The sequence below is a fragment of the Aphis gossypii genome, chromosome 1 (genome assembly GCF_020184175.1).
Source record: "Aphis gossypii isolate Hap1 chromosome 1, ASM2018417v2, whole genome shotgun sequence".
NCBI lineage: Eukaryota > Metazoa > Arthropoda > Insecta > Hemiptera > Aphididae > Aphis > Aphis gossypii.
Genome location: NC_065530.1, coordinates 15349276 through 15364910, shown reverse-complemented (window position 1 = coordinate 15364910; position 15635 = coordinate 15349276). Strand labels below are relative to the sequence as shown.

Here is a 15635-nt window from a genome sequence, read left to right as displayed (position 1 = left end):
ATGAGTAATAATTCCTAATTAGTAGTTATTTTGTTGTATATTTTATGTTAATGAAAATATTTACTGGTTCTTAGTAGGTAACTAAAATATATTATTTTACTACATACTTAAAATTTAGTTATTTTGTTATAAATCAGTCATCAACAATAAATTTATACAAAATTTTATGTATTTTACCAACAAGTTAATATGTATATGTTGTTAAATATTATATAATTGATATACTCGTACATCAATAATGAATATTATTTTTATTTTTCTGCTATTTTCCCAATTCAATTGTTTATTTTAATATTATATCTAAGCAATTTGAATAATAAATAAATATATTATTTTCAGTATATTATATTCTAAAATGTTATCATTAAGACAATTTTTTTCTTAAAAATTCACTATAAGAATAATGGTCATGTACCATAGAATCAATCAGTGGCGGATCTAGGATTTTGTTTTGGAGGGGGGGGGAATATTATTTTACATTAATACATGTTTATATAAAAACACTCATATTAGTATAATGGTATTTTAAAATATATTATTATATGGCCATGGGGGGGGGCAAGCCCCTCTGGTCCCCTCCTTAAATCCACCACTGGAATCAATCAACATTAAATTCCCTCATTCAATATTTTAATCTCCAACTTAATTATATGTCTTTAAAAAAGACAATTTTAAGCCTTTATCTCAAATTATTTATTATTTAATACAAATTAATATATATTGATATTAAAATTAAAATTAGAGCTCGATTTTCCCTGTAAAATGTATTAATTATATTGAGTATATCAAATATGAATTTATTAAAAACAGTTGTTACATTTACATTTTGACTGCCACTTGGCTGCCAGTGGTCATTGAATAGGTATTTGTTATAATGCCAAGCATATTTTTCTATGTCTTCCAAATTGGTATGTACCAAATATTTGAAAAAAAAAGTATTATATCAAAAAAATTGTAGCAATTTCCATAACGCCACGGTCCTTATTTTAGTGCATTATTGTAGCCCCATATAAAAACAAATTCATTTATGGACGCTGTGCACATGTATAAAATTTGAGAATTACAGATGACAGCTGGTAGCCATGTGGTAGTCAACGTATTAAAAAATGTTAACTACATAAAGATAATAAAAAATTACTCATCTTTGTATAATGAATTATTTGACTGATGCATAGAACAGCAATTCTTCTTTCAACTGTATTTCAATCAAAGATAAAGCACCCTATTGATTCACTTATAACACATTTTAATTGTGATATGCCATTAACAAGATTTCATGTGGTGGGTATGGATCAATACAATTTTCACTGTGATTTGTAGTTTCATAGATAAATCAGTTGTTCATCATTGCAGTAAATAAGTGATTCCTTGATCAACTTCTCTGATAATTTAGTTATGAGCAAAAGAGTTTAACTAGCCTCATAATTGTTGTAAATCGAGTAGTTGTTGGTTGATTATAAAATAATAACAACAATATTGTAGAATTAAGGATTAGTAAAGAATACTAGTAACAAAAAAAAATGTATTCTATTTTAATTAAATACAGGAAAACTTATAAAAGTGTTTTTTCATCAAAACTATAATAACAAATTCAACAGAAATGTTCCAGTTGAAAAGTTACTTCAGTTGTTATTATAGTTTACAGTAAGTTGTTGAAAATTGTTTCTAATAGTAAAATTATACATAATGTAAACTTAGAATTATTTGTATAAGCCTTAACAAGCTTATTATCATCATAATTCATAGTACAATTTTTAGTTGGTATTGTATGTTTGAAATAAAAATGTTATTGGCTTTATTATTTTTGGGTAATTAAACAAATTTAGCATCGATCATATGGCATTAATGCTCTATAAAGATAAATTAATTATTAATTACTAATTTGTAGTTTTTAATTTTCATTATACCTAAATAAGTACAAGAATATCCATATCAAGCTGATTTCTCGGGACTTGTTACTTGGCAATAACCTACACTAAATGGATAAGTAATTAGTGTTTAAAGTGTTTCTAAATCTAGTATATTTTTTAGGTATTTAATTAGTAAGAAAGTGTTAGTTAAGATATTTATAACTGCAGAAAGCTATGAAGTAATCAATACTAAAATAATATTTTTATATTAATAAATTTTTAATATTAGTAAAAAAACAAAAAAATGTATTTTAATGCATTTTTATTGGATTATTTAGATTATTATTATATTAAATCCAGATCAATAATCATAATAATTATGATTATAATATTATTGTTAACAGATTTTAAATCTATTTCCTCCATTTTACATTAAATCAATTTCAAAATAAAATTCAGCATACATAATATTTAATTACATATTAATATATTATCAATAATCTAATATAATTAAATAACTTATTATTTGTTATTTTATTGATAATAAATTATTTAATTTTTATTGTTCTCTTTTTCGTTTACCTATATAAAAGAGATATGACTGTATAGTCTACTTTTTACTTTAATATTATTATATTATTAAATTATACTTCATTATATTTACTAAAAATAATGTTTATCTATCAATTTATACAAATAATTAAATAATCCAGAATTATATCATAATCCAAATTGGTAATTTTAAACCAAATTAAACAGATTGTTAGCTTTTTTAATTTTGGATCAATCTGAGTAGATTTAAAATGTGAAGTTCAGCACTAAATAGAATCAACATCGTGTTGTTACTTATTAGGTTTAGTATTAGAATAAATTAACATGTCATAAAACTTAAGGTTTAGAATATTATCTTTGTTATTATTGAAATTTTAAAGCAAAATGTAAGCATTTTAAAAATATTAAATATAAACATAGATAATGTTCTTAACTAAAAGTTAGATAATAAGACGTTAATTCATTATAATGCATAGTATTATAAAATTAATTCTGCTGGATGTAATTTGCTATATTGTGCAAGAATCAGAGAAAAATACTAATAGTATACACAGAGACCATCTGGTATGTTTAATTTGTTTTTTAATTCTTTTTATTATGTTTTTAGTAATAGTATCTTAATCAGGTTTCAATCATTAATGATATTAGTGTAAATATTTTTTTTTACACTCGAATATACTTAATTTAGTATAAATAATTACAGTAATAATAATAAATAAAGCTATTATTACGTAATAAAGATTTTTAATGGCAAATTTAGGTTTAAATGTATAATTTTATAACAATTTGCAAGATCAACAGAATTTTTTTTCATAAGAGCAAAATCAAAAATCAAGTGTATATCAATAAAATTAGGTGGTTTTAGCACAATTTTTTTTTAATTAAAATATTTAAGTACTACTAATTTATGAATAGCAAATCAAAGTAATTATAAATAATAATTGTTTAAAACAAATTGTATTTGAGCAAATAAATTATTTTGGATAAAGCACACCTAAGAAATTTTTTTTTGTTTAACCGGACGGACTTTTTAACTGAGATATTTAAACAAATTATATAAATTAAATATTTTCACTTTGAATATTATTAACTGTAAATATTAAAAATTTAATCTAATAAATTTTCAGCCTTTACTATTCATAAGTTTACAAAATATTTATATGAAGCTGATTATTATTATCTATTAATGGAACAACTGGCATTGTCTTTGTTCCTTATTCTAGTGTGCGATTATATCAATTATTGAATGGTAATGAATCTCAGGTATTATGCCTCAGCGCACAAATTGATACAAATGTATTGGGGTGATGCAAATGTAATACAGGTATGACAGTAGCAACTATTCGATATTCAACTCTTAAATTATTCAATGTAGCATTGATAAGTTGTCGACATATTGGTTTTTGATCTTGAGATACTTTGTAAAATATTCTTAACGAACAAATAGCATCAGTTGGGGTTGAAGTTGGTTCTCCTCGCAGGAGTCGTTTTAAAGAATAACGGAAAGCTTCCTCTAGACCAATGGCAGATATAGACTCAGTAGATGTCTCTAATGAATCAGTTATAGCTGATAATGAAGTGCATGATCCTGAAATAAAGTTATATTTTGTTATAATCCATTATATTCTTTTGTATTGATTAAGTACCTGATGAAATATATGTAACAATTGCAGCCACATTGTTTTCATAGTTCCAACGTCGGCGTATTGACACCCTATAATTGTCAACACAACAACCCGTTTCTTCATCTAAAAAGGTATAAAAATAGAATAAATCATTTTTCAAAAAAAAAAAATAATAATAACTAAATGAATAACTGGGTAATAAACTTATTCAATGTAAAATATACTTACATTCAAATCTAGAATTATGTCTATGTGCCCATAAATGCCATTCTACTATAGCATCTTTTGGTAGCCGTGATACTACTATATAATCTACTATAGCATTATTTGTCCTTTTCTCCCATTCAGTTCTAGCAGCATGAATATACTTGGTATGAGTTACATAACATATGCCCTAAAAAAAAAAAATTAATCAAAACTAAAAATAAATTATATGTGAATGTAAATTTACTTGAACAACATCTCTAAGTTGTATATTAGGATCAACTGCTTTAATAATTCTGCTAACATGTCGTAATGATAGTCGACATTGTTGCCTGATTCCACCCTCGACAATATTCAAAGTACCTGGAACTAGAGCAATCTGTCCAGCAACATATATAATATCACCAACCTAGAATTATAAATTAAATATATGATCAATACTTTACATTTACATAAAATATTAATATCATATAATAATATACAATTATTATACAAAATCTATTGAAGAAACATTCAGCATACAACCAAACATATAACCATGATAAAATTCAAGAACAATTATGTGTACATGAATTATCAGTATACAACATAAGCTTTATATCAAAATACCAATAAGAAGAATCATTAAAATCAGTCAACATATAATAAGAAACAATATTTCAAGTTAAAAAATAATAAGTTATAAAAGTTGCATTATTTAGCTTTTAAATGTATTCGAAAATGATGTCTAGTTATAATCAATGGATAATAAAAATAAAAATACAGTAGTTATAAATAAATAAAATATAACTTAAAAAATTAATGCCTATAATAATAGTAAAGGATTTAAGTTCATAATTAACTTACTCGAATAGCTTGACTATATGGTCCAATATTAGCAGGTGCCCAATGAGATATACTTTGTACATGCATCGTATGTTTGGTTATTGAAGGGAGGTTTGAATTTGAGGATGACTTGGATGGTGGTTTATAAGCAACGACATCTATAAGAATAGGTGTATACTCCGAAAGAGGTATTTCAACACAAACTCTCACTGGGGGACTAATTCTACACATTATTGAAGCATATTGTGCATTCATATTAAGAAACTCAGTCATGTCACGAACATATAAAGTAACAGCAACAACATCAGTTAACTCTAAATTTCTTTCTTGCAATAAATCTATAAAAAAAAAAGAAATATGAATAAGGCTAAATTATAATTGCATAGTTATCTTTTTTTTTTTTTTATTTAACTTAAAACAAATTGTAATATGATATAAGTATAGAAATATACAATATATTCAATACTTGTTTTTTGTTACTAACTCAAAATTTTTTTTAGTTTACTTAATCAATTAAAAACATAATACATAATTAAATACCTAAACTAAACTTAAAACAAGCAATTATAACATAATTAAATATTTTAATGTTATATGAATGTTATATGATTAATAATTATTTTAATCAATTTTTTTATAGATAAAATAATGTCAACTTGACATCATGATTTATGTTAACAAGTGATATTAATTAATAATATAAAACACTACAAACATTAAAGTTATGTATACAATTACCTCTTAATTTCTCAAGAGCAACTATAACTGGAGATTTATCATCAACCCAATAACCAGTCAATGAATTAATCCAAGTCCATCCATTTGGATAACCAATACAAGATACAGAATCTGTTTCTATAAGTTCTCCAAAACATACTTGACCATCAGTCTGATCAATAATGATACTATTATTTTCTGAAGCATCATCATCAAAATTGTCACCATCAGTAACAGTACCAAGATCAATTTCTAAATCGTCTAAATCCATCAAATGGGCTAAGGGACTGCGTACACGATAACAAGCCATTCGATCACGAAAACTTAGATTTTCATCAACATTCTTAAAGAAAAAAAAATTAATTACATATTTTACATATTGTTTGAATACTACAGATGCTTTAATTAAAATACCAATTCAAAACTTAAATTTAGAATTTTACCAACCGGTTTTTTTAATAAGCAAAATTTTTTAAAGTTTATATATCCCACAGGAGCAATAGTGTCGTTGGTATGCATCACAGTTTCAAATTCTTCACTGAAAAATATCAAAGTAAAATCTCTAATGAAACATCTGTACCATTTATTACATAATCTGTTTAAAGTATTTATGATTAAAAAAATACATAAATTATTTCATTGACTTAATGAAACAATATATTTTAGGTTATTTATTTTGTGTGGAACATATTTGTGTAATGATATTTAATTATATTAAAAATTGTATAATAATAAGCAGCTATAATACATAATATATCTTTTAATAATTATGATCACTTAAATATTTTAAAATGTATAATAAATAATGATAATGTTAGAATAAAGAACTAATATATAAACATATTGTATTATGAATTTATGTGTAATGTAGGTAAATATATAATATATTTAGAGATATTATGAGATATTTCTATCATAAAAAATAATAATAATAATAATCATAAAAAGTAACAAACAATTAAACTGCTTTCAACTAGATAATATGAAGTTCACCTATTTTTTCTAATTATAGATTTTAAAATTAAAATAATTCTTAAGTAAAAACTAATATCAAACAATTCTATGTTGTTTTCTAAAACTAGAATGTTGTCCACTATTACAACATTGATCACTGGAATAGGTATACATGGTAAAAAATGTTGTATTTTAATATGTTTGTGATCGAGTGTGTGTGGATTTATTTGTATACTTACATGATCACCGATTTGGTGAACAAAGGGCAGTCTAGAGTGAATGTTTCGTATTCTCCACCTTCGCCACATATATTTAAGCCATATTTTTCATTCTGGAAACCAACACAAAAGTCAAGGAGAAAACGGGAAGAACCCCACTGCATCTCCACTGTGTCAGATATGTATTATACTCAATAAAAAGTAATATAATAAACACCTACTAGTATCCCATATTAATATTGTAACAGAAAAGAAGTCACCACAAAATGTAAAGTATACAATAAGTTATATAATTAACTTTTTTTTTTTCAAAAAATTAAAATTAAAAAGGTAATCCTTAATAAATTATTAATAATCAAACTACTAAATTCCTATTACTATACCTAATCTAGAAATAAATTATAGTATCACTTGCATAATATGTATCAAACTTATTGTAAGGAAATTAAAAAATTGCCACTAATTAGGCATACAGAGACTAACATTCCCTAAAAAATATTTTTTTGAAATGCATTTCTAGAAACTCCGTTATTGGAGTAGCATGTTAGTCGTGCAAAAATGAAAATATGAATACATATATGTAATCGCACATACATATATATATCTAATTACAAATATATAGATATAATAAATATTCCTCATTACCATTTTAACTAAATGTGGCATGAGCTTATCAATTCGCAATCCCAAATGTTTTGTAGGATCTAATCCAAGTGCTGCTACTTTTATAACAATTGCTTCAATATTGCAATCAATCATTTCCTGTAGCAGTTCTTTTTGATCACGACGCCACAAATATGACAGTGAGCAAATACCTAATCTTGAACACCTAAAATTATAAAATATTTTTTACAATTTAACAAAATTTCTTTGAAGTAATATTGTATTTATCAGTCGACTTACACATCTTCAACACGCAAACGCTGATAATCAGAAAGTATAGCACCCACAGCTACAGCATCAAATTCAATTTGTGTCTAAATTAAAAAATAATTTACTAAGAAAATGATCAATATTTAATATTACCTAATACTAATAGATTAGACAAATACTTTAATATTAGCAAGGAGATCAAACAAATCTTCAACTTCATCCTCAGGAGTATGAGTATAAATTTTTTCTTGCTGCAATGCAACTCCATTTGTTCGTTGCCTGAACAATGGAAGTCCCATTGCTTCTGCATATAATTCGACTGCTTGGTGGCCAACACTTTGATACATATAGCTATCCAATTCATCTATCATTGTTGCAAATTATTTTAATTATTAAAAAACATATTTTAAACATATAAAATATACATTTGTCACAGGTATTTCACACAATTTAAGACTCAAATAACACAACTTACCTTTACTCTGTGGTTTTAAGTTTGCCAATGCAACAATGTCATGGCCTGCCGCTATACACTGCATCATGTTATAACAGCTATCCTTACCGCCACTGATTAATGCTACTACTCTCATATTTTTAACTAAACAGAAAGAATTTGTTTGTACACGAGGTAAAAATGTACTTAACTTATACAATCACCTAACTAACTAAATATTACAATCACCTTTGATATTTGTTTATATATTATCTTTAATAGGTCAGTGCAAAATGGTATATGTTCACAGCATCCAAAGAAAAACGTTGGGTGTCATTTCGGTTGGTTTTTCATTGATAATTTTTGACAAATTTTCGGAGACTTAATGAAGACCATACATGTCAAGTTAAACTAACCAAATCGGACAAATTTGGCAAACAAAATTTCGTCAAGTACATTTTCGTTCTAAAAAAAATTTTTGGCTGGGCTGTTATCAATTACTGTAAACCCTGATTTTTATCAAGTTTAGTGATGCCAGTGACGGGAAAAGGAATTTTGTATCCCGCTATTTGGTTACCTTTAAACTTGTCCGTTTTTTCGGCGCCCGCAGGCCACAGATAAAACCACAGAATATAATTCAACTATTGCGCCTGCTGCCTGTTGTAACGACTCGTTCACTGTTCACACTGTTCACAGTCTACTTGTCTACTTTAAGTCTTACGTCTATTTCTATTTATGCTGTCTACTGTCTAATACTCAAGTGTTCTAGTGTCTACTCTGTATAGTGTATTGTGATTTGTGACTTATAAGTCTGTGTTGAATCTTGGACGTTGGTACGTCTTGAATCCTGACACTATTACCTATAAAACGTAGGTAAGTAATATTAAAACAACCGAACTGTATCAAAATCATATTGGAAGTATGTACAATGTAACCACGGTACTGCGCACAATTGCATAATATAAAATTGTCAATAGTTCACAAAAATCAAAATGACTCAATATCATACATTATCCCGCTAAACCCGCCATAATATTTAATTATTGATAGTTTAAATGTCTGATACCCGACTGCGGGTTTATAGTGTTGAATGCTTGTGTGTCAATCACTGACTTCTAAATGCAGTTGCAGTGTGAAAGTGTTTAAATTGAAATCAACGAAATTGTTAACGGTTTCTTTTAAATCGCTTTGTAATTAATTGTGTGTACTGTTCTTGGTCTCGAATGAGTAGGTTTTCTAATATCATCCAATTACTTAAGGTTTAAGAGCACCTACATTTTGGCTTTGACTAAATAAAAAATTGTGCCTAAAATAATACCTACTAATTTTTAGTTTTCACTCAATACTTATTACTTATGCACATCGAACACTTAACATTTAGATGATGATCTGTCAATTTTTATGACGACTATTGTCTATTTATTTTAAAAGTAGATCATAATTTATATTTTATCATTTATTGAGAGTATTCATATACATATGTTTACTTTATATGATCTTCCTTTCTATTGATTTTCAATTATACCCATTTTCATAAATGCATGTTTTAATTTAGATTTTTGTTTAATATAATATATATACATTTATTATTATACTTGTTATAGGTATACAATATATTACCAATGTCATATTTATAATTTTATAAGTATAAATTTCCATTAAAATGAGACTTTTTCGTTTTCTGATATCATCTTATGCTTTGATACTATTATTTTAACTATCACTCTAATAATTATTATTTAAGTTCAGTTGTAAAAAAAAAATATCTTATTAGTATCATAATAAATACGTCCGAGTAACTATTATTTTATTCATGACATTAAAAATAATCATCAATTTTATAAAAATTCCTTGGTTGGTTCTACTAGTTTTTGAAATAGTTGTTGTAAATGTTATTATTCCAATTTACTTCTACTTCTATCTCATGATTCATATTTATGTTTTAACTACATTTAATGAACATAACTTATACAATTTAAAAATGCATAAAATCTAATAGAATAACAATTTACTATTATTGGCTTTGTAGTTTCACTAGTTTCAACATCAGAAATTGCCTCTGAGTTAGTGGCTCTGGATAAATAATTTATATCCATCCCCCCTTTTCAAAAAAGCTAAATGGCCAATAAAACCATTAAAAATATATAGTTTATGTTTAACAGAATTTAAGACATGGTAAATCTACTAACATTGTTTAATTTTTATTGGACAACTCTCTGTGTGGGATTAGCTAGTTATTAATATTTAATTTTACCTAATATTTATAAATAATTTTTTTATTATTATTATTTTAGAATGGAACCTTCTAGTGATATTAGTATTGAAAGCGTTGAAGAAAATGTCCTAAAATCTTCATTAAATCGTGTTAGAAAACGAAAAAAGCAACTTTATACTGATTTAAAACAGCTAATGGAATTTTACTTAAGTGATGCTAATTTAAGAAAAGATAGATTTTTCGGAAATCTATTGCAAACTAGTCAATGTAAGTTGTATAATTGTATTGTTGTGTAATAACTTTAGAGTGTATAAATACAAATTACAAACAAAGAAAAAAAAGTAAGCAAGTGGTAAGCGCTTTGCTGTATATTGAGTGTTAAGTAAGTCATTATAATGGATGTATTCAAATTCAATTCGATGATATATCATTGTGTACAAAAAAATGATCTTAAACAAATGTGTAGTGTATAGTGTGAACTGTACATAAGTATAATTAAGTCAGACTAAAAAAATTTAAAAATAAATAGTGTAAGTTTTATATTCTGTTCTGCAAGAGAACATACTTTGGTCTTACTATAGACATTTCTTTTACACATTACCTTTCTAAACCCTTCCATTATTAAGTAGGATTGCAAGGTGTTGTGTGAGAATACGTAGAACCTCTGCGTTCTTTTGCTGGATATACACTAATAAATTTTTACTCAGTATTTAGCTAACTTGATGTTTTATTGAATTTGTGTAAAATATCCTTAAAATAATAGTTAGGTTGACACTTGTATATTTAACATAAATAATCATTTATCACTAAAATGAAACATTTTATTTTTATAGGTATAAGTATAAACACATTTTTGAACTGTAATAAAATAAAGAGTTTAACTCAAAATCCAGAAGATATAATTAAAGCTTTAGAAAACTCTAATGTTCTATCTGTTAGCGACTGTAAAACCAAAATTTATAGAATTAAGCCTATTGAAGACAAAACACCAGAGGATATTGAACGCTGTACAATATATGTGGTTAGTTTTATTTATAAATATATTTTTATAATGTTGCATATTATTATTTAAAGAAACATCTTTTATAAAATAAAAATGCTTTCATATTAATAGTTGATGATTATTCTGATAGTAAAGCTTTAACATTTTATAATCATCAAAGTAATGACTTTTTATATTGAAAAATAATCTTCATTTTATGATTAATTGATACACAATATTGTATTATAAATTTATAAAGGTTAGTCAAATATATATATATGTATATATATTCATGTATTTTATATTTTTTTTATCATAAATATTTATCATTGTGCATAAATTAAATATTTTCTAGATTGATAAAAATAAACAGAATATTATTATATGTTATAGGAACAATTGCCACCTAAAGCAGATCATGATTGGATTAAATCAATGTTTGAAAAATATGGAAGTGTAGCTTATATTTCACTGCCTAAATTTAAAAGTGGAATAATTAAAAGATTTGCATTTATTGAATTTGACAATGAAGAATCTGCTGTAAAAGTTCTAGAGGTAAAATTTAACTTAAAATGTAATATATAATACTTACATGGACCTAAGTTAAATACATATTTTAATGTGGTAGAATAAATTAACTACTTTAGTTGGGGATGAAGTGACCGAGTGAACAAAGCGTTTCAAAACTGCCCACTGATGATATCTTTCTTTAGGCAGGCAGCTGTCTAGAAAAGAGAATATCATCCACCAATCTGGCATAGGCAGAAATCTACCGATGTTCAAAATTAAATTACTTAACTAGTCCATTTCAAAAAATATATATATAACATAGTCATTCATACCTTTTGCTATTTAGTGGGGAAAATTGGACTATGATCACAGATATATATAATAACTTAATAGCCTTCTTATCAATGATGCTGGTAGCCATATACAACTTGAGCAATGTTTACTATTAATGGTATGCCGGTGTATGAAATATTATATAATATAGAGTTCATGAATTCACAACGCATGATGTCAAAATGATAAAAAAATTAGAAGAATTTATAAACATTGCCCAAGTGACAATATGCCGTTGGGCATCCAATTCGATAATATTTTTAGTTATGGCTATCTAGTTATTATAATCTGTGGTTATAGTGATATGCTAACTTCTTATTTGAAATATATAGAGGAATTCTTTTATCAAACAATAATCATTATTTCAAAATGTATTAAGTTTTAAAAATATTTGACTGAACATTATGTAAAAAGTAATTTCAAAAGCTTTAATATTTCGAAATAATGGGTAATGTTTGATAAAAGAATCACCCTTTGGGATATTCAAGCCTACTCCTAGTGAATATCTCAAAAGTCAGCAATTAGTCCATATTTAGTACACTCCATACAAAAGCGAAAAAGAAACTTCTTCTAGTAATCAAAGCCATAACATATTATTATGTACTCATTTTATTAAAAATGTTTACTTTGTTATAAAAAATAAGCGATTTCACATTTCTAAAACACACTATAAATATCCTAATAGAAATGCCTATTCATTGTAATTACCTTACTCGTTATGACAATGTGGGTGTATGAATTTAGAAATAATGTTAACGAAATAAAAATATGTGGTTTTAGGAATACAAAAAATTACACGCAGTATCCAAAATCCTTCCAGAAGAACTGCAAAGTATAATTACATTCAAAGAAGATGAAGATAAAAATGTCATAGATGAAAGTACTAATGATGATAATTTGTTAAAAAAAAGAAAACATTCTATAAGTGTTGAAGATGTTGAAGGTGTTGAAAAGAAAATAAAGAAAGAAACACTACAAGTTAGTTGTTCTGGAATTAAAAACAATAAAAAGAAAAAGAAGAAAGACAAAAATAAAAAAAGTGATTTGGATGATGAACAAAAAAATTCTTCTTTTGAAATTAGTGACAGTGAAAATAACCAAAAAGCTTTAATTGAAAATGCTGATACTAGTACTTTAAAGCTAGCAGAAGCAATCACAAGTGATGATGATAAAAAAGATATAAGTATTGAGCAAAACAATACTGAATCAATTATTAAAAAAAAAAGAAAACGTAATAAAGGAAAAAAAGTGAAATTAGATACTAATTTAACTTCACCTGTGTTAAGAATAATGTCAAAGTAAGTTGTTTTTTATTTTTAAACATATTTTTATACAAACAATATTTATTTTTGTTGTTTTTTAGAACAGAATGGAGGAAACTTAGAAATCAATTTTTGAATATGCAACGACAAAAAATGTCTTTATTAAAAGCTCAGTTACGCCGTCCTAAATATAATGAAAATTTTAATGCGAAATACTGTGAAAAAACTGATAAAAATAATGAAGCAATTACAAATGTTGAAAATGTAAATGTAGATTTACCAAAAAATAATGATATACGCGTTAAATATGAACCTGGTGTAATATTGAAAATTGAATTTGCAAATCCAATTGAGTCTGATAAAATATTCAAAGTATGATATTTTTTTATTTATTATATTTTATAATACTAGATGATTCTACTGTTGCACAAAACTCATTATTTCAAATAGAAGTAAAAAAAAAAAAAACATTGAAATAATGAGTGATGTTTGATAAAAGAATTAACCTGTGTATCTACCATCTGAGAAATTTTACAATATCTATATTTGTAATTTTTAAATTTAATTTTAGATTTAAAATGAAATAATTATATTATAATAATTATCATATAAATTGTTAATTTTAAAAATTATTCACTTTATTGGGTAAAACATTTAATTACTGAATTCCAAATATTTTATTTTATATTTACAATAGAACCCTTCTCGTTTGCCTTCAGCTGATCTGCTACTCAGTTGGTCCTAACATAGTATAAATACTTCAAAAATACATTTGAATTTTCTAACCTAACCTTTCATTACAGAATTTATAATTCTTATAGCTGTACTTAGTTTTTTTGGAAAGAGATTGATTTATTGGTGAATCATTAGTGATTGCTTAGATAGTTATCGTAATTGATACATTATAGGTTTATAGAGATTTTTCAATAAGTCCTCTTGTATTTAAAGTATTTGAAGTTTCTAATGCTAAATACATATTATATTTTTTTATTCTTGATTGTTTAAAATTTATTTTTCTTTTTTATTATTTATTTTAAGACTGAAGCAAAAACTGATTCCAGAGTCAAGTTTGTTGACGTTGTACACAATTCTGAAGCTTATGTACGATGTGACTGTCAAGAAACTGCTATAAATATAGCAAAAGAAAATCGATGGCCACAAACCAGATTATTAAAAGGTAAATATTTACTTAATATTTTAATTTTAAAAACTAATATAATTTTCATGATAGGTGAAGAAGAAAAACTTTATTGGGATAAAATTTTACGAGATAGAGAAATGAAATGTGTCAAACAGAAAGAAACTAAAAAGCCACGCGGTCGTGAGAAGCTAATTAAAAAAGCAGAGAAAAGATTAGCTCAACATGTTACTTTTAATGAAGAAGATAATGAATAAATATAGATATTAATTATTATTTATCGTATTTATTAAATTCCTTTTTAATTTTGTCCAGAGCTATGTTTTATTTTTGATGTGTATAGTTATAATTTTTTTAGAAAAAATTTTTGGAAAAAAAAATTCAAATTATAGTATAATTATTATTATAGTTAAAGGTTTGAAATTGTATTACCTGATAAGTTGTTCTTTGTGGAATTTAAAAAAATATTAATCGTGATTTCCTGTGTACTATAACCTTTCATCCACATTAAGTTTGTATAACCATTTGGAGTTCAAATTTTAAAAAATTGCAATTAAAATCCAAAGTAACAATATTTGTAATTTCTTAAATATCCATTGTAGAAACTTGAAGAAAAACATCTTCAATGTATGAATTGAAGGTGCAGATAATCAAACAAAGATTTAAAATATACAACGAGCATGAATTTAATTGTTTTACATTATATTAAAGATAAAACTAACATATGTACAACATATAAGAATAATATAATAAAATAAAATAGTAAAGTTAAAAAAATTATACAAGTCCATTAAATTATACTCGAGAATTCTGAAAGACTTACCACAATGCTGTTCAGGTTACTTTGTACACCACACTATCAAAGGTCTGGAATCGAAGATCTACTGTTTATGTAAGTTAATAGTTATACAAGGAAATTTTCCTGGGGTTATTGTGACTTATCC

The 15635-nt window shown here is 25.2% G+C and overlaps 2 protein-coding genes across 5 annotated transcripts; one reads left to right on the top strand and one right to left on the bottom strand.

The window, feature by feature from the left end:
- Positions 1–1502: 1502 nt before the first annotated feature.
- Positions 1503–8966, bottom strand: LOC114129070 (uncharacterized). 2 transcript variants are annotated; one of them, XM_050202960.1, is made up of 14 exons: positions 8829–8966; positions 8501–8716; positions 8294–8416; positions 7998–8182; positions 7849–7922; positions 7591–7774; positions 6967–7058; positions 6221–6311; positions 5795–6116; positions 5078–5394; positions 4479–4640; positions 4256–4421; positions 4049–4150; positions 1503–3990 (listed from the first exon to the last, which is right to left on the bottom strand). In XM_050202960.1, the coding sequence occupies exons 3-14, from the start codon at positions 8406–8408 to the stop codon at positions 3662–3664; spliced, it is 2139 nt and encodes a 712-aa protein (XP_050058917.1). In that variant the 5' UTR covers positions 8409–8416; positions 8501–8716; positions 8829–8966; the 3' UTR covers positions 1503–3661. The 2 variants fall into 2 exon arrangements, with proteins under 2 accessions (XP_050058917.1, XP_027849506.1); XM_027993705.2 differs by lacking the exon at positions 8829–8966 and having other exon boundaries at positions 8501–8748.
- A 6-nt stretch (positions 8967–8972) lies between these two features.
- On the top strand, positions 8973–14967 carry LOC114129077 (la-related protein 7). 3 transcript variants are annotated; one of them, XM_027993723.2, is made up of 8 exons: positions 8973–9120; positions 10546–10733; positions 11300–11487; positions 11842–12003; positions 13072–13589; positions 13655–13925; positions 14592–14730; positions 14785–14967. In XM_027993723.2, exons 2-8 carry the CDS (start codon positions 10547–10549, stop codon positions 14946–14948), a joined length of 1629 nt encoding a protein of 542 aa, XP_027849524.1. In that variant the 5' UTR covers positions 8973–9120; position 10546; the 3' UTR covers positions 14949–14967. The 3 variants fall into 3 exon arrangements, with proteins under 3 accessions (XP_027849524.1, XP_027849518.1, XP_050058929.1); XM_027993717.2 differs by having other exon boundaries at positions 8977–9124; XM_050202972.1 differs by lacking the exon at positions 8973–9120 and adding an exon at positions 9198–9478.
- Positions 14968–15635: the final 668 nt, after the last annotated feature.